Source organism: Pleurodeles waltl, chromosome 1_1, assembly GCF_031143425.1.
Source record: "Pleurodeles waltl isolate 20211129_DDA chromosome 1_1, aPleWal1.hap1.20221129, whole genome shotgun sequence".
Lineage (NCBI taxonomy): Eukaryota > Metazoa > Chordata > Amphibia > Caudata > Salamandridae > Pleurodeles > Pleurodeles waltl.
In genome coordinates, this window is record NC_090436.1 from 937,749,720 (window position 1) to 937,772,776 (window position 23,057).

Genomic DNA, 23,057 nt, shown 5'->3' on the forward strand with positions numbered 1-23,057 from the left:
TTATGTTTCAACTAGTGGCACATTGTACGGATATATTTCTTTCAAGTACCCGAAGCACAAATGTTGGGAACAGTACCATGATCTATAAAAATTTCAAGACTTTATTTTTAAAAAGGCTCTAAAGGACTCTTTTGAACGCATGGTTTTTAGAATTCAAGTGGTGGCCTTTAGAAATGGTATGAGGGGAGTTCGTAAATTTTTCTAAGACTCCAAAATCATACCTGAGTGTAACCGGGAGTGGTCCATACTGTCAGTTACTGAAAGTGTGTAACTTGGGCCTCTCACAATGACAGATTATGCTTATTTAGGGACATTATTTGTCCTATCTGATTCAGTGGGGCTACATTACAGCAAGGTTGGCAGATTTCCGTTGCACTAGCCATGCAAGATTATGCAAGGCTACTTCAAAATGTAAGGGAGTACATTTTATTACACCTAATAAAAACTATACATATATTACGATGAGATACAAAAAAAAAACAAATAAAGTGTATATATAAATATACACAACCCACTGCCCTAAAAGCCAGAGATTCATTGCGACTTGAGATACCGATTTACGTCAAACCAAGATAAGTTTTACAGACAGGTACTCACTGAGGGATCAGTGCCGTGCTAGGCCTGCTTCAGTCTAACTCGCAAAATGCACAGTAGCAATACCATAATTTTAAAAACTGATAATTGAAAACTCTTATAACTATAAAGTGACAGTAATAAAATGTCAAATGACAATGGCCACAGAGGCTTGTATACTGAAGTGCAGCGTGACCAACCAACCCCCATGTTCCTTATTTATGAATCAACACCGCAGTTCAGCAGCAGTCATTACTGACGATTAATAAAATATGACCGTGCAAACAGAAAATAAATTGGTACCCCATCTGCTATGTAATACTTTGCTTTCAATAATTGCTATGCTAAACAATTATTGTATGAACCTAATTGTAGATAAGGCATTTTAGGAGCAAATCACAAGATCTTTGTCCAAAATAAAATATAAAATGTGATCATAACAGCGACAGTTGCTGAGTTTCTTAGCCAATTATGTTTTCTAGGGCTACTGAACGAAACCATATAAAACGTATTCTGCTGGGTATGGGCAGCTCCTAACTAAAAGAAGCTCCGTTCCGTCCACAAATTTAACAACATGAATTTTCACCATAGGAAAGTCTCCTCTCAAGCAGAAGATGATTGCTTGTCGGCCTAATTTTATGCTGAACTGGAGAAATAGTAGTCGTAAACAATACCTTCGAGGAGCTATGAGACTGAGGCAGATGCAGTGGAAGTGCAAAAAAGGTTTTGCAATGAGGCTAACACGATCTACATCTGTTTTGGGGTGGGGTGGGCACCCATTTTGGCAGCAGTTCAAATGAAGAAAATGTTACAAAGTGTAATTGCATCAGCCTTATTTTGAAATAGTGTCTAACTTTCGGCTAGATAGCTTTGGTTTTGCAGCCGATTGTTGGAATTAATAGACATTCCGCTGTGGCTTATTTTCCCTTATATCTTCTTTATCTTTCAGAAACGAAAGCCACTTTGATTGCTTGCTCACCCCTACTTTAAAACGATTATAAAGTAGATATTGATCCAAGGGGGTTTCAACCTTTGTTTTTCAGGGCAGAATTCAGCTCTGCCATCCAGGAAATCTTAGAAGCCCCCATCTACATCTCTTTCCAAATGCGTGCCTAAAGTGTACCAGCATAGACGTACACAAATAAAAGGAATACTTGATCAAATTGTGTGTTGATCAGTGACCCCAAGTTCTAGCCTGACCTGTAATACATTATTGGGAGATAAAATAACACACTGTATGCTGTCTGGAGACATTTTAAAAAGTGCCCCAGCTTTGCGGGGAATGCCAAGCAACCATAGGATAACACAGCGGTTATTTTTGCCTTAATTACCTGTAAAAAGGGGATTAGTGAGGTGTTGGGCAATTTACGGAAAAACACATGAAAAGCATAGATTAATGCTTAGAGCTTATAGTTACCTCCCAACTTTATTTGCATCCAATTATTAGAGTGTAATACTTGAATAGCACACTGCAGAATAGAAGGAATATTTAAAGCAACCACTTTCTCTTTTGCAGGTTCCTATCGACATGATCAAAAGCTTTTGAAAAATCAATAAAGCAGTAGTTGAGTAGCTGTTTTCGAAACTAAGACCATAAAATCAACTGAAAAATGGAGCAGCAGGATTAGCCTTGAAATCAAAATTCAGTTGTGGGGGGTGGATGGTGAGCATGTTGAGGATAGAAGCCAGGCTGTGAATTTGTAATTAGTACCGAACCAGTAATGCACAGTGTCCCAGGCATTTTGTTGCTTATTGTGGGAAATGTAGGTAGATTTCAAGAAGTTGAATAGGTTTTGGGTGGAAAATGTTAGTGATTCTTGAGGAGCTGTTAGGAGTAGTGCTACTGAAAGAAGTTTTTTTTTTTGTTGTTTTTTTTTGTTGTTTTTTTTGCTTTAACCCACTTTGTTGTGGACTAGGGCATTGGTGATGAAGGTATGTTTTACAGATGCTCTGTGGTTTATAAGGTGGCAAGAGTTGCATCCATTCACTAGATCTCTTTTAACGTATACCCCAGTGTTTATTGTGCCGCCTGGGGAAGTATGAGCCTTCGAACAGAAATGTCCAAGAAGGAAGGGTGACCACACCATACTGCATTACTTCTTTCAGCTCACCTTTCATGAAATGATCAGTGGGTGGGGTCATTTTGATCCTCTATAGAGGACAATTTCTGTATCTTTTTTTTATTCCCTTACTTTTCTGCCTGTGTGCAAGCTAAGAATATCCTCTTGTCTAATTACCCTGATGCCCCTTATGTGCATTGATACAAGCATAGTGCCTTGATTTTCTTCAGAAGTCATTACAATATCTTGAACCCCTTAAGAGCCATGCCAAGATGTTGTGCAGGTATACACACAATGTTTTACATCACTTCCCCATTGCCCTGAACCTTTCCGTTTGAGTCTCCAAGTCCTAGGACTTGGACACTCAAGCCTTTCTCAAGATTGCTTGAAAGTATTTGCCTAATCCTAGGTGACTACCAATTACAACTTCAACAATTTAGAAAATGGAATACATCATTTTTGTTGTGACAAAAATGGAGTCCATTACAATATCGGCTGCATACGTGGAACACTAAAGCATGTTCATTTTTCTTCAGCAGGGTTGAGTCTTGTTTGTGAAGATGGGGGGTGGGGACTAGTGGAGTTTGGAAAGAAGGTGGAGCTTTGAGTCCATTGGTGTCTTTCCATTCCTGATGGGCTGGTGGGGTAGAAAAGGGGGAGGGGGCAGAGTTTAGAATCCCAATGGAGTTGAGGAAATACTCCTTGCTGCCCCCTAAAGTTATTACAAAAACCTATCATCCTCCCTCTTCTAGTAGGTTTACCCTATCTAAAACAGAGAAGCCAGTGGGAGCCAGATTTGTTTTATAAAACCAGAAGCTTCTGGTTGTGGTTACTGTTATATTGCCCCCACAGTAATGCTGCATTGTAAAGTATAGAAGAAACCTAATAAAAGATTTCATTTTTTTATTACAGATGACATTGGGTAATCATTTGGATGATAGGGCTTGTCCCTAGTAAGGACTGTTATAAAGGACTGAGAATGTTTAAACGGTTGGTCTGTAAAGGGAGAATGCAAGCCACGATTTCCAGAAAGCATAAGCTTTCTATAACCGTGACTGAAACCATTAGAAGCACTTCCAGTTGTGTTATAACTCGTGCAGAGCTTGGTCGCCTACCCAGCACTGCTTAATGACACCATTCCAGATGTGCAGTAGAGAACCAGTCACGCTTTCTATATTATTGCAGAATTTGTGTTTTAGGGTCTTGTTTTGTCTGCCACAAGTTTAAGAAATGACAGTCCTGAATATGTTGAAGGCAAGGCTAAGTTAAATTGCTTTAAGAAGATAGGAGTGAAAAGGGGGCACAGAAGTGCCTTGAAGTGGGGGCATTTGGGCGAAGTGGAGCTATGTAACAACTGTCAGACCTGTTCATGAATTCATATTTGCAAATGAGCTCTGGATCCAGAACATAAGCTGAATTTAGAATTGCAGAGTTCCCAGATGCTTTTTGTAAACCCGGTGTGGCAAAATACAGAAGCTGTTTTGGGAAATTCACTGCTTACCCTTTCTCCCATTTTGTAGTACACTTAATGTTTGTTATTGATGTTTGTCTTTTTTAGGGTACCCAGAGCTTAAATCCTCACAATGATTACTGTCAGCATTTTGTGGACACTGGGCACCGACCTCAGAACTTCATCAGAGATGTTGGTAAGTTTGAACATCTTGAAGCAAGCGTTCAATCTTTGTTTTTCAATGAAACTATCAGCTTCTTTTTCTAGTTGAGTTGAGGTCCCAACATACTTATCTGGTCTAAGGTGTATATGTTTTACTTTGTGCAGTATGACGTTCATACCCCTCTGGTTAAGGTAACACTGCACAACAGAGAACAACCTAGTTTTGATTTTCAGATACCCATGCACCAAACCTTTAAAAAAACAAAATTCATTTGGCATCTAAATTGTCATTGAATACCACTTCTGTGACAAAAACAAGCTTGTCACATGTGTAAAAAATTGAGTTATTAGTTGAGGAGGTAATTACCCACCGTAAGTAATAATCACAATTGCTGACAGGCTAAATCCCTGAAGTCTCTAAATAAACCTGAGCTCAACCGGCTGGTACCCATAGCACCGAGAACAGATTCCTAAATTGGAGGCAATGTGTAAAGCATTTTTGCGGTACTAAAACGGTAATAAAATCAAAACGTACAATTTAAAATGTTCCTATACCTTTCATAGAAGGTCATCCTTATGACCATGGGAATCCACTTCTTTGTCCTGGGTAGAAGAGGAAGATCAGGTCCAGAGGTCTAGGCTCGTCTCAGATCTCAGATAGCCGGTTTAGTCGTGTCATCTTGCACAAGTCCATGAGTATTCTAAAGTGGGTGGCGGGAGGTGCCACATTTAAGTCTGCCACAAGGCAAGGAACTGCATGTGACTGACTCCTGTGTATGTCCTTACCATCAAAGTAAAGGTTCCTGGAGCTAACTCTACTCACTTTGGGCATTTTCAAAATGCCTGAAGTCTCCGGTCACACAAAACCTGGGCTCTGAGGCATGCCAGTGTGCGTGATGAGTGTACTAAGGTAATCCCAGTGTCATCCTATATTTTACATCGAAATCCATCCAGTTTCATACAGACCCTGTACCCCCAGCAAACTTAATCGTCTGGCAAATCAGAGCTGAGCGTTGGGCAAGCAGAGAGTGGACACCGTTTTAGCATTCTTTCCCTCCATTGTAGTGTGCCCCACATGGTACATGCAAACTCAGCAGACCTGTCAGACAGGCTGTGACACTTTAATTTCAAACGAGACCCACTGTGATTGGGGCCTGATTGACTGGAGAGACAACAGAAAGTGCCCTTTTCAAGTGTCCGCTAACATTTGCTTGTGACAGGAGAGAACTCTTTGAAGTTCTTCCCAAGTGTCATATGAAAATCCCCAACAGACCTCTCAAGCAGGATGTGACATTCAAGCAGGACTTGACACGATAATGTAAAAAAGGATCCTCTCAGCCCCCTCTTCCATATTCTTTTAGGATCAGGAGTGTCATCTCCGCACTTTACAGTCAGCCTATTGTTTTGCTCCTAGGAGCAAGTTTACACCTTCGTTCACACCTGTTTAGATGTTAATTACCGTCTGGCGTAAGTGGGAGATCCAAAGGCAGATTTAGGATCCAGGCAGGGAAAGGTAACATTTTGAAAGTTACCTTTCTATAATATTTAGAACACATCTGACTTTACTATTGAATTACATTTTAACAACTATTAAAAATAGTGATCTAATTATATTTCTAGGTAGTTCCATGCCCGATGTTAGACCTGGCACCCTTGGGTTGGTTTCCCCTGACCTTTTATCTTCTGACTTCCTGTTTTTCAAACTCCATTTTTGCTGGCTTTAGGTTTCTGTGCACTTTATCACTGTTGGCCAGTGCTGAAGTGCGGGTGCTCTGTACTGTAAACATGGTAACATTGGCTTATCCACATTTGGCATACTTAATTTACTTGTAAGTCCCTAGTAAAGTGCACTACATGTGCATAGGGCTTTAAGTTAAATGCCACTAGTGGGCCTGCAGCACTGATTGTGCCACTTGCTAAAGTAGGTCTTCCAACATGTCTCAGTCTTGCCACTGCAGAGCCTGTGTGCAGTTGTAAACTGCCATTCCGACCTGGCAAGTGCACCCTCTTGCCAGGCCCAAACCTTCCTTTTTGTTACATGTAGGTCACCCCTAAGGGAGGCCTTAGTTAACCCCAAAAGCAGGGTGCAGTGTATTTAAAAAGTTGGACATGCACTTTTAAGTTAAACCTGCCCAAGTAGTGAAAAACTATTAAATTTGTTTTTTCTTTACTTCAAGGCCTATCTCTCTCATAGGCTAACATTGGGGTTACCTTGAAGCGACCTAAGTGTAATTTCCAATTAAGAAACAATAGAAATTTTGAGTTTGGCGTCTCTGGACTCCCAATTTAAAATCTGACTTCACCATAAGTTGTGACTTTAAATTGTAAGTCTGAAAATGCCACTTTAGAGTGTTGGTATTTTTTTTACTTTAACAATTCTGTACCTCTGCCTGTCTCTGACCGCATATATATATGGTGGATGACAACTAGGCTTTGTGCATTCCCTCTAGACAGTTGCACACACAGGGGACTTGAATGTGACATTCGCATCCTGGTGGCCCAAAACCAGGCTGATGGGTCTTCCTGGGCTAGATGGGAGGGAGAAGCTGACACACCTGAATAGGGCTATGCCTCTTCTCACACAGAGGGCTGCTTCCCCCCCCCTCCCCACCCCCACCCTGTAGAGTGTCTGGAGCCAGGAAAGGAAGGGCAGGGATGTTGTGATCCTCAAAGGCCCATTTGGGTACAAGTACCAGAGCTCAACCCCCACAAATCAGATATCTACTGGAACCAAGGGCATTCTGTCAGGAAGGATTGACACTCTAACTGCATTGCGGTGTTGGCCTACTGTTTGCTGCGTGTCGTGGGATGGACTGCTACTTACTTTGCTGTGTTGCCCTGCTGCTTCTTGTCTGGAGTGAGAAGGACTGGACCTGCTATCTGAACCCAAGATTCTCCAAGGGTTTGCTGGCTAACCCCCTTGTTCTTCTGCAGTCTCAGGGACATCACAGATTGCCTGCAACTCTTCAGGTGCTGCTGGATTCTGCCATCTGTGAGTCCTACTCTTGCCTGAGGTGCCGCCCTCCAGCCCTGGGCCTCAGAAGTGGGTTCTGCAGCTGCTTTCTGCAAAAACTGAAGCATCGACCCGACTGCTTGTGAAACATCGGTGTATTGCTCCTCCGATGCAGAGGCTGCAAGACAGTGGATCCAAGGCCTGCGCAGCTTGACATTGACACTCTGCATGGCTCAACGACGACGCATTGCGTTAACTTCAACTGAGTTCGATGCAGGACCAGACTTCGAGGATTGGCGATGACTCATCTACCCGGCTGCGCAGATCGGAACCGCCGCATCTTGCCCTTCCCATCAACGCTTGCTACATCCAAGTTGCTGTTTTAGCATACTCTGCGTGTGTTCTGTAGCCGGTCTACCCTCCATCACGGTCGGCCTGAACTTTGGATTTGCGCCGGTCCCTCATGACCTCAAGTAACTTTTTGACTGCTAGTTACTTCGAAGCACTGTTTTTACATATCATTTTTTTAAATTCACATCTGAAGTTCTACTTATTGGATTTTGTTGTCTTGGTCTTGTTTTGCTCAGATAAATATTCTCTAGGACTCAAACATTCTCCATTTTTTTTCTAAACTGGTGTGGAGTTTTATGGTGTCTTTCACTGTGTCACAATAATTGTTTCACAAATACTTTACACATTTTCTCTTAAGTTAAGCCTGACTGCTGTGTGCCAAGCTACCAGAGGATGAGCACATGTTAATTTAGGGTGTGTTACTGACTTACCCTCACTAGGATTGTGGTCCCTACTCGGACAGGGTGCATACCTCTGCCAACTAGAAACTCAATTTCTAACATTGGTGACCAGCTGTGAGGCTAGGACTTGTGTTTGTGCAGTGCCGTATAGTAATTTGGTCCACACTACTACTCACATCTAGACCAATTTGAATCAATTGTCTCTCATCCCCATTGGCATTTGTTTTCATTGTCTGTTCAATTGGCATTTTAAATTTTTTAGTTCTCCCTGATTGTCATTTCTTTGTTTTTAACTCTAAACCATTCCTCTGGTTGGAGGTTCTGCACCTGCACCGTCAAGATGAGCTGGCCAAACTTGAGGGTTGCACTATGGCCCAACTCAAGAATTTCTGCAAGGATTTTGGGCATCCTTTAAAGAGGAGCACCAAAAAGGGGGAGCTGCAAAAGGGGCTGAGAGCCTATTCAGAAGCCCATGCAGAGGAGAATGAGAATGAGAGTGAGGAAGAGCTGGATGTAGAGGATGATTTTGACCAGGGTCAAAGACGAGGCCTTGAGCTGGCATCTGTGCGGGAGGAGAGCAACTTACTTCCTGGAATAACGGCCCCTTCCAGGGCAGTGAGCAGTGTGTCGACCAAAGGCCGCTCCACAGAGGGAGCAGGAGGACACGAGGGAGGAGGGGAAATAAAATTGAAGCTGGTTAAGCTCAAATTAAAGAAGGAGAGAGCCTTGGCAGCGAAAAATGTTGGCCATTGAGGAGAAGAAAACGTTGATTCACGAGTTGAGCCTGAGGGAGCTTGACATCAGACCCAGGAGGGCGGAGTTCAGCAGTGATGGTGGCAGCAATTCTTCTCTGCTCCTCTGACAGGAGCTAGTCCGTGGCAGCACATTCCTAGTGAGGGGAGAGACCTTCTACAAGCCCTAGAAGGGAGAGACAGCATGAGGTATCTCCGAATGAAGGGGACCCTAATTAGGAAGTTTGGTCTGACCTCAGAAGTACAGACAAGTTTGGGGACGGCCAGAGGCTTTCACAACAGACCTGGGTGGGTTGTGTGGATTCCTTTTGCAAGGCACTGGTTGGTTGGGTGAAGGGCAGTAAGGTAAAAGATTAACAGGGGCTGTGCAATTTATTTGCAACAGAGCACCTGCTCAGTCTTTGTTTTGCAGATCTGCACTAAAACCTTGTGGAAAGTAAGCTTACTGACCCCAGAGAGCTTGCTAAGGAGGTGAACTGCTGGGGCAACACACAGGTCCATAAGAAGTTATGTGGGTTGGTTGGGTCATGCCAGGGTTGGGCGGAGTCCTCTGCGGAAGGAGGGATGGTGGGGACAAAAGAGAAAGGAGTTTCTAAAGGGCCCCACACTAGTTCTGTGGTACAGGGTTCCCTTCCCCCTCTGACAAAAAGAAGAAATGGTTTCCTGAGAACAACTCTGCAGGGTAGACTCCTGTGAAGTGCTATGAGTGTTAACAGGAAGGGCAAAGCAAGGGAGATGCCAAGTGTGCCAGACGGGCATAGCCCCCACTGGTGGTCAGTCACTGGGGCTGGCTAGTGCAGCGCTTGGGGAGAAGATTACCCCAGATATTTTTAGTGCGAGTGTAGAGTTGACTGCAGTGTTCTTGCGTGATGGAGAGATGGTACAGAGAACCCACATGCCTGACAATTCTAAAGTATAGTCCTTGGGTGTCCATCAATGGGCAGAGAGCAAAGGATCTGAGAGACCCAGGAGCCAGCATGACTACCGTCTGGGGTCATCTGGTGTTTTCAGAGCAGGTAGTTCCTAACACGTTCTACTGAGTTGTTGCTGCTGACATCTATGAGAGCCACTATCCAGTGGTCTGGTTCATTTGAGTGGGTGGGGCTATCTCGCCTCGGGTCTGCTGAAGGTAGCTGTGAGTATGTCCGTGCCTATGGATTGTCTGCTGGGATCTTGAAGGAGGTGGAGCTCAGGTCACACTTGGAGATGATGGGGATGTCTGAGTGGGTGTGGCCGACCACATGGTCCATGGCAGCCCAACACAGTAGTCAAGAGGACCTGGAGCCTGAAAGAATGGCCCAGGTGTCTGCCAAAAAGAGGGGAAGGGCAAGGGGCGCAAGAAACCCACTCCTGAGATTCCCATGGTCCCAGAGGAGTCTGACATTGAGGGAGATACCCCAGTACCTACAGGAGAAGAGGTAGCCAAACTGGGGAACCTGCTTGAGCTGACCAACTGGCAGCAGGAAAGGAGTCAAACCAGGAAGGAATTCTGCTGCGAGTAGAGAGATTGCCCTACTCTTGTGGGACTTTGAAAGCAGCTCAGGACCAGGATCCTGGTGTCGCCTCTGGCTCTCACCTGATTTATTGGTATAATGGTCTCCTGTAGTGTAAGTCTAAGGCTCCTGAGCCTGGTGCCACACGTGGGTTGGTGGTACCCCAGTGCTTCAGGGCCTCCTTAATGGGTCTGACTTGTGCCACTGACAGGTCATTGGGGCAAGACCAGACCTTTTGACAGGCTTGTCACTCACTTGTATCAGCCTCAGTTGAGGAGGGCCTCAGATGCATACTGCAGGTCCTGCCCTACCTGCCAGGCGAGTGGCAAGTCAAGGGAGGGTGGGGGTGGGGGAGTGCAAGGCCTCCCTGAAACTTTTCCCAGTCATTCAGTCATTAGCACTCCATTTAAGATGGTTGGCATCAACATTGTGGGGCCTCTGGATCCCAAGACAGCCATAGGCAACATATTTGTTCTGGTCTTGGTGGACCATGCCACCTAGTACCTGGAAATGATCCCTCTGAGGACCGTGACTGTGCCTGTCGTGGCCAGGGCACTGACTGGGATCTTTACCCATGTGGGTATCTGACCTGGGTACGAACTTCATGAAGGCCATGTGGAAGGAGTGTGGGGTGACCTATAAGTTCACCACTCCGTACCCCCTCACCCCCCCCCCCCCCCAAACCATTGGGTTGGTTGAAAGGTTCAGCCGAGCCCTGAAAGGCGTGATTATGGATCTACCGTAACCCATAATCCATAACTGGGATGTCCTCCTGCCATGCTTTTTGTTCGCCTACAGGAAAGTTTCACAGAAGGGGGGGTTGACTTCAGGCCTTTTAAGCTTCTATATGGACACCCCCTGAGAGGACCTCTGTTTGATTTAGGGACGCTGGGATCAAGACCGCAAGAAGACACCCCAGGATGTAGTTAGCAAAATGCTGGCATTCCACAACCAGACAGCCTGCTTCCAGAAGCTTGCACAGCAGAAACTAGAAGCTAGCCAAGAGAACATGAAACTGTGGTATGACCAGAATACTACTGTGGTGGCGTTTCACCCTGGTCAAAAAGTGTGGGCAATAGAGCTAGTGGAGCCCTGAGGACCTGCAAGTCAGTTGGTGTGGGCCTTATAAGGGGTAGGAGCGATGTCACCTACCTGGTGTCCTCTAGACTCCTGGAATCATTTTGAGGGCCCTGCATGTGAACCACCTTAAGTCCCACTTCGAAAGGTCTGAGATTACCACACTCTTGGTTACTGATGATCAGGTGGAAGAGGAGAGTGAACCTCTCCACGACCTCCTATCTTTTGAGGAGCAGGATGTGTCAGCGGAGAGTGTCTGCCTCTCCCCTACACTGATCCTAGATCACCCGAGAGCCTGCTGCCTGTTGCTGGGGAAGTTTGCCTCTTTGTTCTCCTTTACCCCAGTACTCACTACATAGTGTACCCATAATATTGATACTATGGACAGCACACCTGTAAAGAACAAAATAAAAAGGCCATCTAATACGGTGACGGCTAGCATCAAGGGTGAGGTCTCCAAGATGATAATGTTAGGCGTTATTGAGCCCTCAAACATTTCTTGGTCCAGCCAACTGGTGGTGGTTTCCAAGGCTGCCCCACCCGGTGTCACACCTGAACCTAGGTTCTGAGCAGACGTCTGTGGTCTCAATGTGGTCACTGACGCACACGCCATTCCCCAAGCTCATGACCTCATAGACAGGCTTGAAGCTGCCAAGTACCTTGCCACTTTTGACTTAACGTCCGGGTACTGTCAGAGTGTCTATATAGGGGGGCTAAAGAGAGGTCTGCGTTCTCAACACCAGAAGGGCATTTCCAGTCCCAGGTCATGCCTTTTTGGGTTGAAGAATGCCCCTGCCACCTTCAAGAGCCTGGTCAGTCAAGTCCTGGCTGCATTGAAGAACGTCTGTGCTGCCTACATAGACGACATAGCTGGGGACTGCAGTAGCTGGGAGGACCATTTGAACCACCTCCAGGAAGTGCTTTGGGCCCTGCAGAGTACAGGCCTGACTATCAAGACCAGTAATTGCCATATAGGGCAGGGTTCTGTGGTCTACTTGGAACACCAAAATTGACACCATTCTGGCTTGGGAACCTCTTAAGACCCAGATAGAATTGAGAGCCTTTCTATGCCTCACTGGATACTACAGGAGATTATTTAAGGGATATGGCACCATTGCTGCACCCTTGATAGAGTGGACTTACAAGAAGCAGCCACTTCCGGTGATCTGGACAGTGTCGTGCCAGGAAGCTTTTGACGCCCTCTAAGAAGCAATGTGTACAACACCCATGCTCAAGGCCTCCAATTTCTCCAAAGAGTTTGCTGTTCAGATGGATGCCTCGGGCATAGCATAGGGACTGTTTTTTCACAGCTAAATGAAGAGGGCCCTGGATCAACCTTTAGCTTTCCTCCATCGGAGGCTACTTCCCGGGGAAAAGAGACGGAGTGCAGTTGAAAGGGAAGCCTTTGCTGTGGGCTGGAAGTTGAAGAAGCTGAGGCAGTATCTGTTTGGCACTCACTTCTAGGTTCAGGCAGACCACAGACCTCTCAGATGGTTAATGCAGGTGAGGGGTTGAATTTCCCAAACTGCTGAGGTGGTCTGCCTCCCTACAGGGAATAAACTTTATGGTGAAACTCTGTTCTTTAACAGACCACGCCAATGCTGACAGTCTCTCCAGACTCTTCCGCCTTAGTGAAGAGAACTCCCAAGGAGATGGGCAGCTCTCCTCCCATTCAGCTGAAGGGGAAGTGGGGGGTCAGTTAGACCTGGCATCCTTGACGTGAGTTCCCCTGACTTTTTGCCTTCTGACCTGTTTTTCAGACACCATTTTTACTGGCTTTAGGATTTTGTGCACTTTACCACTGCTGTGCTGACCAGTGCTAAAGTGTGGGTTCTCTGTACGGTAAAGATGGTAACATTGGTTTATCCACAGTTGCCACACTTAATGTACATGTAAGCCCCTAGTAAAGTGGAGTGAGTGCCCAGGGCTTTTATGTTAAATGCTACTAGTGGGCCTGTAGGATTGATTGTACCACCCACGTAGCCTGTCAAACAATGTCTTAGACCTGCTGTGTGCAGTTGTAAACTACCATTCCAACCTGGCAAGTGCACCTACTTGCCAGGGCCAAACATTCCTTTTTATTACAAATGTCACTCCTAGGGTAGGCCCTAATTAGCCTGAAGGGCATGGTGCAGTTCATTTAAAGGTTTGGACATGTACTTTTAAGTTTACTGTGCCAAGGTAGTGAAAAACTATTAAAATGTTTTTTCACTGCTGCATGGTGTATCTCTTCCATAGGTTAACATTGGGGTTACTTTGAAGCAACTTTCAAGTGTAACTTCTGATTGGGAAAAGATAGTTTGGTGTCTGTGGGCTCACAATTTAAAATCACAACTTATGGTGAAATCTGATTTTAAATTGTAAGTCTGAAAATGCCACTTTTAGAAAGTTGGCATTTTCTTACTTAAACAGTTCTGTGCCTCTTCCTGTCTCTGAATAGACAGCTGGGGTGGATGACAGCTGGGCTTTGCGCATTCCCTCTAGACAGTCACACACAAGGGGAGCTTGTGTGTGACATTTGCATTCCTTCCCTGGCTACAGACACTCTACAAGGGGTATGAATCCCTTTGTGTGAGGAGAGGCACAGCCCTATTCAGCTTCTCCCTTCCATCTACCCCAGGAAAGTCCATCAGCCTGGTGATGGGCCCTCAGAATGCAAATGCAAAGGGACCTTGTAATCTTCAGAGGCCTCTTTGAAGTCTCCCACTTCAAAGTCACATTTGGGTATAAGTACTGGGTTTTAAATATTTACTGTTCATGTATTGCGTGGTAATTGTATTTTTGAAAGAAGCTGCCGGGAATTACCTTTAAGTTAACTGCATTCTTTTTGTATCCTAGGTTTAGCAGACCGGTTTGAAGAATATCCAAAACTAAGGGAACTCATAAAGCTGAAAGATGATTTAATCAGTCAGTCCAACACTCCTCCCATGTAAGCTAAGATTGACAATTGTTTTTTTCCATTCTGGCCGTGTACCATCCAGCTGCTCTTCCTGGGCAGCTTAAGCAACTGCATACACTCAGGCCTACTTTGGTTCAACGGAAAGTAAGCCCTTGCCACACTTGTATAGTGCTGAAACTACAAAGCTGCTCATGTTTTTACAGTTACTGGGGAGTGAACAAAAGTGCGATCGTGGTTCAGTTTCCTTCTGGTCGAAACAACACAGGTGGTTAATTGTTTCCTTCCTATGTAGAATAGAAGCTCAAATTATGTTTGATTCTTCTCTTGTTATCTTAGGGAATGTCAAATAAAATTGAGCCTGCATGAGAGGTACCACCTTTCTTCAAAATATTTGCAGTCCTGCAAAAAAAGGGAAATTTCAGGTTACCCGCAGCCCCACTGGATTTCTGCTGTCCCTATACAGCCTTTAATGCGGACTAACCCTTATCACCAATTGTGTCCTTCGGTTTTTCTTTTCTGACTGGGTGATACAGTAGAGACTGCAGCATTTTTTGGTCTAGCTTAACACAGTTGTTGTTTCCAATTATTTAAAATGTATATTAAGTGGTATTTGGCTCTTCCCAGGTAACTGTTTCTGACCTCATACTTTGACTGGTGTATCATTTAGTCTCCTCTGGCTTGCTTGCAATGAAATGCATGAGGGGCCATTTTATATATCAAAAGTGCTTCGAATCATCACACATTTGTTTTATCTCACAAATGCATCATTATACATAAAGCAATAATGTTATACTTTGTGTGTTTGCTGCAGATGTTTTTGAACATTTTAGTCATGACTTAAAATGCAAGGCAGACCTTGCAGTTTGGAATATAATTTTAGATGATTCCTCATCTTCAAAAACACTCTGCTGGCTTATGATGGACATGACATAGAGAGGAGGATTTTTTGTGTAAAATGGATGCAGACATGGCAGGTGGGATTTTGCATGTTCTAGGCATAATTTTCTGGTTGTTTTGTTATCTGAATCAAAACAGACCTCTGTACTATGGTTGGCATAGCTTAATGCAGTCTTTGTTGCCTAAGTAAGAAATGTGCCTGGCATACAAACCATACATATTCTTTTGGATATGCCTCCATTCTAGAACTCTTCTTCTGTAAGTCAGCTAGTCGCCTCTGAGGCATTTTGTCATCAATGTTATTTGCAACTTCGCTTCTAAGCTACTTCACATACTTTTACATATGCATATTTCTCAATCTCTCCATGAAGAAAGCTTCATTCAGCAATATGCTTACGATGCTGGTGATTGATGCTGCTCTTTATCTATTTTTTAATCTCATCAAACATTGGAAATGGAAGTTGGTGTATGCAAGTTGAACGTTGAGTACCTGTGTAGAATATGCTAATTTAGTAAGCTTACTCAATACACGATGATCCATAACCCTGAACCGTATATAGTGTATGGCTCGAGGAAGCCTAAGTACGCCACTACAATAACCTTCTTGTATCGACTGTCTTCTATAGGGGGCAGATTTACTGACATATGGCACAGCTCAGCAAGACAACTTGCTGGGCTGCATCAAATGGAGAGGGCAAGAATGCACTGTAATTACTTACACATGGCATGTTCCTTCTCTCTGTCTCTCTCACTCCCTTTTGCAGTAAGGGGCACCTTCTTGCACAAAAACAATGCTCTCAGGGATTTTTCAGAAATAACACATTTCTCCTCAATATGCCTCACCTGGGAAGGCGTAGCTTTTTGATGCATTCCGAGATTTACTAATCTTAGTAAATCTGGAAATGTGCCAAAAACCATGGGTGGGAGCACCCACGCTCCACACCATGGAACCCCTTCCTAGCACAGAGTAACTAACGCAAGTCCATGACTTGCGCTATGTTGTGGTACTCCAGATTTCCCATGCCACGCATAGCCCCTCAAGGTTGCTCTGCGCAACATAGTAGACTTAGGAACTTGCATCGCTTTGCACGACTCAATGGCGATGTAAACCCTTAGTAGGCCTGGGCATAAATTGATTGTTCCCAAAATGCAAGATATAGTCTCCATGAACTCTGCTGAGAGGTGTCTGCATGAAATTGAATGTATTTTGATGAGTTATTCCGATTTGTTTTGTAGGTAACACAACATAAATTCAATTGTTGTAGGGAAAAGAACTCACAAGGCCAATGCTGTATAGACAAGCACAACTAATTTTAGCATTTCGTTTGTATTTTATTCTTTTTTTAAATTTTTTATAGGTATTTGCAGGCAGACTTGGAAACTTTTGACCTAAGGGAACTGGGATCTGAGTTCGATGTCATTCTTTTGGAACCACCATTGGAAGAATATTACAGAGAAACTGGAATCACTGCCAATGAGAAGTGCTGGAACTGGCATGACGTAAGTGCAGTGTGTGTGAGATGGAGGAGAATGTGTTTGTTATTTACGGGGCAAGATTTTATCTCCTGGTATTGTGTAATAATTCTATTGTTATATGGATTGTGAAACGTTTTGTAACTGTTGGTCCTGTACATCAAACGTTTGTGGAAATTAAAGTGGAATTTTCACTTTTGGTACAGAGTATTGGTGATTTGTTTTTCTTTGTTATTTTCGTGAATGGGCAAGATGTCTTTCTCGACTGGTCAGCTCTTTTGTTGTGCCTTCCCTGTTAGCTGGTCTGCAAACTGTCCTACCAATACCTGATATATTGTTTTTGTTACAGTATCCCTTTGTGGAACTAATAGAATAATTGCCTCATTATGCCATTAGATGTTGTTGTTTTCAATCCAGCAGTCCTCTCTTTTAGAAATATTTTAGTTCTATTTATGTATGTTCATATTTGAAGTAAGAGAGGTATACGTCAAATCAGTGGATAATGAACATTATCGCTGTAGAATTTTTAACCATTTGTTTGATCATTTGGAGATCAGCACACTGCCCACAGTGCTAATGTCATCTGAGAAAACCCGCTCAGCCAGTTCAGGGATATCACTAATAAATGTACAAGTACTGTTCCCTTCTTTACCTCTTTTGATTTCTATATAGGTCACAAATTACCCTGCTGTTGCCCATTTTCAGTATATGCTGCCTAAATCTGTGCTGCTGTGAAGTCCAAGACCAGCATATCTTACCACCTGAATTTGTGGTGTGATGACTTATCTTCGAAGTATAAGCAATGCTGAAAATAGTCCAAGACACAACAAAGAAGAGAAGGATTAGCTGTCTTTCAGTGCCCACCGGTTTCAAATTGAGTCATCCTCTCAAATCTCATTAAGCCTTAGTTCAGTTAAAAAAAACATAAACACGTACAGTTATACAATAAAGCACAATAAAACAATATACAAAAATTCTGTTTTTAATACTCAAATGAGGATTAAGAACCCTTCTTTCTTGTATTACGTTATATGGTCTTTTTCTTCTGTGTCTAGTTTATGCCACATTACACTGCTTTCATATTGAATATAGGGGCAATGTTAAGAAAACGTTATATTAATAGTAAATTAAAACATTATTATTGAACACAATAATATTGTCCAGGTTTGCCTTGTTGGTCCATGACTCCACTATCCAAATACAGACTGATTTGGGTGTTTGTGAAAAATGGGTCCTGCACATCTGTCAAAAAACGTCAACTCTGTGCTCTGTTATGCAGGGTCAGCTCTGATCAACCCTACCTCTTCCAAAGTCTGCTGGAAGAAGTTAAATTATAGCCCAACCGTGTCCTTCTACAGTTAACCCCAGAGAGGATTCCACTAATATGCAGTATAAAATAAGGATGTTGTCAGCCCCGGAATTTTATGCAAACTTCAAAAGAATTATTATGTCTTGCAGTTAAATAAAGAACCCGCTCTGATCTCGCTACACTAACTACCCAGCACCTTATCGGCGATACTTGCATATCAATTTGCCTTTGGATTCTTCAACTTTTTTTCCATATCTGCTGAGAAGAGCTTTATTTCATAGATGTGACACTTTGTGCCCAGGCCATTTGTAGCATTCAGGAGAAGTGTTGGACCCACCTGTAAATAACACTTACGGCATTGTCTTAAGCCCTTTTGTGAGGTCTGAACTGTGGCCAGTATATAGAAGAGCTAAGGGTGTTGAATGCCCTCAAAGATTTTACTAGCCACATCATAGGTTGCTAAACTCTGTTATTGGGGACTAAACATATTCACATGCTTTGAGATGCAAGAAAGCGTAGTTAAGACAATTACTGCAAAACATTAAGCTTTCACACAGTTGCACTGGGGATCTAGGGAGCACAGCCATTATTTAAAAATATGAACAGCGATTAGATCTCAATCAAAAATCATTAATTGGATAAAACAGCATTTCTAATCTTTGTGACAAATGGATGATAAATGTGATAAAGCCTTAGCAGATATGGCAAAGGATAAACTCCTGGAATAGAATCAACACCATTAAAGTTGCTCCATGGATTACTGAGGTATTTAGCATCATCAGGATCTGTATTCTACAGAGGATCTGTACACATTAGTTGTAAACAATGTTAAAAATAAAGCGTTTGCATCCCAAAAATGTATTCTATCCTTTTCAATATCATAAAAGCCAAGTGCTCTTTTGAAGAAATAGAATTGTTCTCATAGTCTACCGAAAGGTAAAGCCCAATGGCCTGATTTAGCGTTCTACATGCAGTTTAAACCTGTAATTGCGCCATTTTATGGATTTTGCATAAAACCAGCTTGAGTTTTTCTTTGTTGAAGACCAAATGACTACAGTACATAGAGTGGGATTTGTGTTAGCACTTTGCTTGTGATTGGATGGGTTTCTGATCTAGCTCAATTCTCTGGTCCTTATTTAATTACTTTTCCTCCCTATTCTTGTTTGTCACTGAACCCCCAGTTGGTGCTCCCACTCCCAAAAAAGCATTGTTGCTTTACATTTCTCTGGTTAGATCAGTTGTTTCCTTGCACTGGTAATTTCAGGAGACTTTTTTAATTTTAATTTTTATTTTTTCTCGTCGCATTCCATGTCCTTTTCCCTGTCCTCTCTTTACCGCTCACGTCCCTGCTCTCTGCTTTGTTTTACCCCATCATCTGTTGCACTCCTGTAGGAAGTTGGCTCTGTATGTGCTATTTCAAAGTAAGGAATAGCATGCACAGAGTCCAAGGGTTCCCCTTAGAGGTAAAATAGTGGTAAAAATAGATAATACTAATGCTCTATTTTGTGGTAGTGTGGTCGAGCAGTAGGCTTATCCAAGGAGTAGTGTTAAGCATTTGTTGTACATACCCATAGACAATAAATGAGGTACACACACTCAGAGACAAATCCAGCCAATAGGTTTTTATATAGAAAAATATCTTTTCTTAGTTTATTTTAAGAACCACAGGTTCAAATTTTACATGTAATATCTCATTCGAAAAGGTATTGCAGGTAAGTACTTTAGGAACTTCAAATCATAAAAATTGCATGTATACTTTTCAAGTTATTCACAAATAGCTGTTTTAAAAGTGGACACTTAGTGCAATTTTCACAGTTCCTGGGGGAGGTAAGTTTTGGTTAGTTTTACCAGGTAAGTAGGACACCTACAGGGTTCAGTTCTTGGTCCAAGGTAGCCCACCGTTGGGGGTTCAGAGCAACCCCAAAGTCACCACACCAGCAGCTCAGGGCCGGTCAGGTGCAGAGTTCAAAGTGGTGCCCAAAACACATAGGCTAGAATGGAGAGAAGGGGGTGCCCCGGCTCCGGTCCGCCTGCAGGTAAGTACCCGCGTCTTCGGAGGGCCGACCAGGGGGGTTTTGTAGGGCACCGGGGGGGACACAGGTCCACACAGAAATTTCACCCTCAGCGGCGCGGGGGCGGCCGGGTGCAGTGTAGAAACAAGCGTCGGGTTCGCAATGTTAGTCTATGAGAGATCTCGGGATCTCTTCAGCGCTGCAGGCAGGCAAGGGGGGGATTCCTCGGGGAAACCTCCACTTGGGCAAGGGAGAGGGACTCCTGGGGGTCACTTCTCCAGTGAAAGTCCGGTCCTTCAGGTCCTGGGGGCTGCGGGTGCAGGGTCTCTCCCAGGCGTCGGGACTTTAGGTTCAAAGAGTCGCGGTCAGGGGAAGCCTCGGGATTCCCTCTGCAGGCGGCGCTGTGGGGGCTCAGGGGGGACAGGTTTTGGTACTCACAGTATCAGAGTAGTCCTGGGGTCCCTCCTGAGGTGTTGGATCTCCACCAGCCGAGTCGGGGTCGCCGGGTGCAGTGTTGCAAGTCTCACGCTTCTTGCGGGGAGCTTGCAGGGTTCTTTAAAGCTGCTGGAAACAAAGTTGCAGCTTTTCTTGGAGCAGGTCCGCTGTCCTCGGGAGTTTCTTGTCTTTTCGAAGCAGGGGCAGTCCTCAGAGGATGTCGAGGTCGCTGGTCCCTTTGGAAGGCGTCGCTGGAGCAGGATCTTTGGAAGGCAGGAGACAGGCCGGTGAGTTTCTGGAGCCAAGGCAGTTGTCGTCTTCTGGTCTTCCTCTGCAGGGGTTTTCAGCTAGGCAGTCCTTCTTCTTGTAGTTGCAGGAATCTAATTTTCTAGGGTTCAGGGTAGCCCTTAAATACTAAATTTAAGGGCGTGTTTAGGTCTGGGGGGTTAGTAGCCAATGGCTACTAGCCCTGAGGGTGGGTACACCCTCTTTGTGCCTCCTCCCAAGGGGAGGGGGTCACAATCCTAACCCTATTGGGGGAATCCTCCATCTGCAAGATGGAGGATTTCTAAAAGTTAGAGTCACCTCAGCTCAGGACACCTTAGGGGCTGTCCTGACTGGCCAGTGACTCCTCCTTGTTGCTTTCTTTGTTCCCTCCAGCCTTGCCGCCAAAAGTGGGGGCCGTGGCCGGAGGGGGCGGGCAACTCCACTAAGCTGGAGTGCCCTGCTGGGCTGTGACAAAGGGGTGAGCCTTTGAGGCTCACCGCCAGGTGTCACAGCTCCTGCCTGGGGGAGGTGTTAGCATCTCCACCCAGTGCAGGCTTTGTTACTGGCCTCAGAGTGACAAAGGCACTCTCCCCATGGGGCCAGCAACATGTCTCTGGTGTGGCAGGCTGCTGGAACTAGTCAGCCTACACAGACAGTCGGTTAAGTTTCAGGGGGCACCTCTAAGGTGCCCTCTGTGGTGTATTTTACAATAAAATGTACACTGGCATCAGTGTGCATTTATTGTGCTGAGAAGTTTGATACCAAACTTCCCAGTTTTCAGTGTAGCCATTATGGGGTTGTGGAGTTCGTGTAAAACAGACTCCCAGACCATATACTCTTATGGCTACCCTGCACTTACAATGTCTAAGGTTTTGCTTAGACACTGTAGGGGCACAGTGCTCATGCACTGGTACCCTCACCTATGGTATAGTGCACCCTGCCTTAGGGCTGTAAGGCCTGCTAGAGGGGTGTCTTACCTATACTGCATAGGCAGTGAGAGGCTGGCATGGCACCCTGAGGGGAGTGCCATGTCGACTTACTCATTTGGTTCTCACTAGCACACACAGGCTTGTAAGCAGTGTGTCTGTGCTGAGTGAGGGGTCTCTAGGGTGGCATAAGACATGCTGCAGCCCTTAGAGACCTTTCTTGGCATCAGGGCCCTTGGTACTAGAAGTACCAGTTACAAGGGACTTATCTGAATGCCAGGGTGTGCCAATTGTGGATACAATGGTACATTTTAGGTGAAGGAACACTGGTGCTGGGGCCTGGTTAGCAGGGTCCCAGCACACTTCTCAGTCAAGTCAGCATCAGTATCAGGCAAAAAGTGGGGGGTAACTGCAACAGGGAGCCATTTCTTTACAACTCCTCTTTTTTTTTTTTTTTCCATTTCATTGTTTTCATGAGGGACCCATACTCTTTTGATCTGCTTCTTGCCTCATCCTGCTCCCTTTTCCTTAATTTCTATGTTTGCATTTTTTTATTTTTTTGCAGGGCCTGCAGGTGTCAAAGTTGAATTGCTATGGCGAGTCAGATTTTATCAAGGCAGACTACTTTTATGGCCTATTGGCCCAGTCTGGCCAGTGAGGTAGAGCTGGCAAAGAACAGGTGGTCTGTTCATGCAGAAAGTTAATCTGCAATAAAAATGCCTTTAAATCTTATTTTTATCTTGTTACATTTGCTGTCTTTTCAAAGACTTAGGTCGGGTGTTATTGCTAGGTCCTAAAACTAGCACAACCTAATAGAATATGATTTGCCATAGTGAATTAACAAGTAGATTTTTTTTTTTTTTTTTTTAGGCCTGGATCAGAATAATTTGTGCAAATGATAAATATTTGCTGACACCTGGTTTCCCCATATTGTTTGTACACTATATAGTTTTAGCAGTAAAACTGCATGTCAATAGGTACATTTGTGGCCATTTCAATAGAAAATACCTATCTGTAAATGACAATGCACTACCACATAGAGCTCTAGCAAAATACTTATTAAAAGTGAGAGTTTTTAAATATGAACTGAGAAACATTCCTGCCCTTATTACAATGTTAGTGAATTTAGAGGCAAGTCAAGGCCTAATTGTTGCCTTTATGTGGACTGTATTATTTTACGTGGAGGGACATTTTGGTCTATTAAATCTGTGCAGCAGACATGCTGAACTCACATAGTTGAAGGTGCTCTTGTATATGATAATGAGGAGAAAGGTGACTCTGTGAATGCAGGGAAATATTTTAAGACAAGTGTATGGGTCGGGACCATTACAGTTAGGTTGAGCAGACTGTCACTAGACCTGCATATCTGGTAACAAGTTTCTGATTTTTTTTTTAGACCTGGCAGCTGAAAAGAGGTGTACTGGGCTGTATGCTTCTTTCATTGGTGTTCCTGTACACTTTACAAACTTAAATTTGTTTTTCTTTCACTGTTCTAAAATGGTCATTTTGAAAGGTTGAAATAGTGAATTAAAAATGCTAAATTAGCCAATGATGTCTGGACACAAGT

General features: G+C 44.0%; 1 protein-coding gene across 1 annotated transcript in view; it reads left to right on the top strand.

Annotated features, from left to right (window-relative positions):
* METTL14 (methyltransferase 14, N6-adenosine-methyltransferase non-catalytic subunit) overlaps positions 1-23,057 on the top strand; it is a 156,604-nt gene that overhangs the window by 35,779 nt on the left and 97,768 nt on the right. The window contains exons 5-7 of the mRNA XM_069230159.1: positions 4,192-4,279; positions 14,111-14,201; positions 16,427-16,568. Coding sequence (XP_069086260.1) covers positions 4,192-4,279; positions 14,111-14,201; positions 16,427-16,568 — 321 coding nt within the window. The remainder of the gene's footprint in view (positions 1-4,191; positions 4,280-14,110; positions 14,202-16,426; positions 16,569-23,057) is intronic.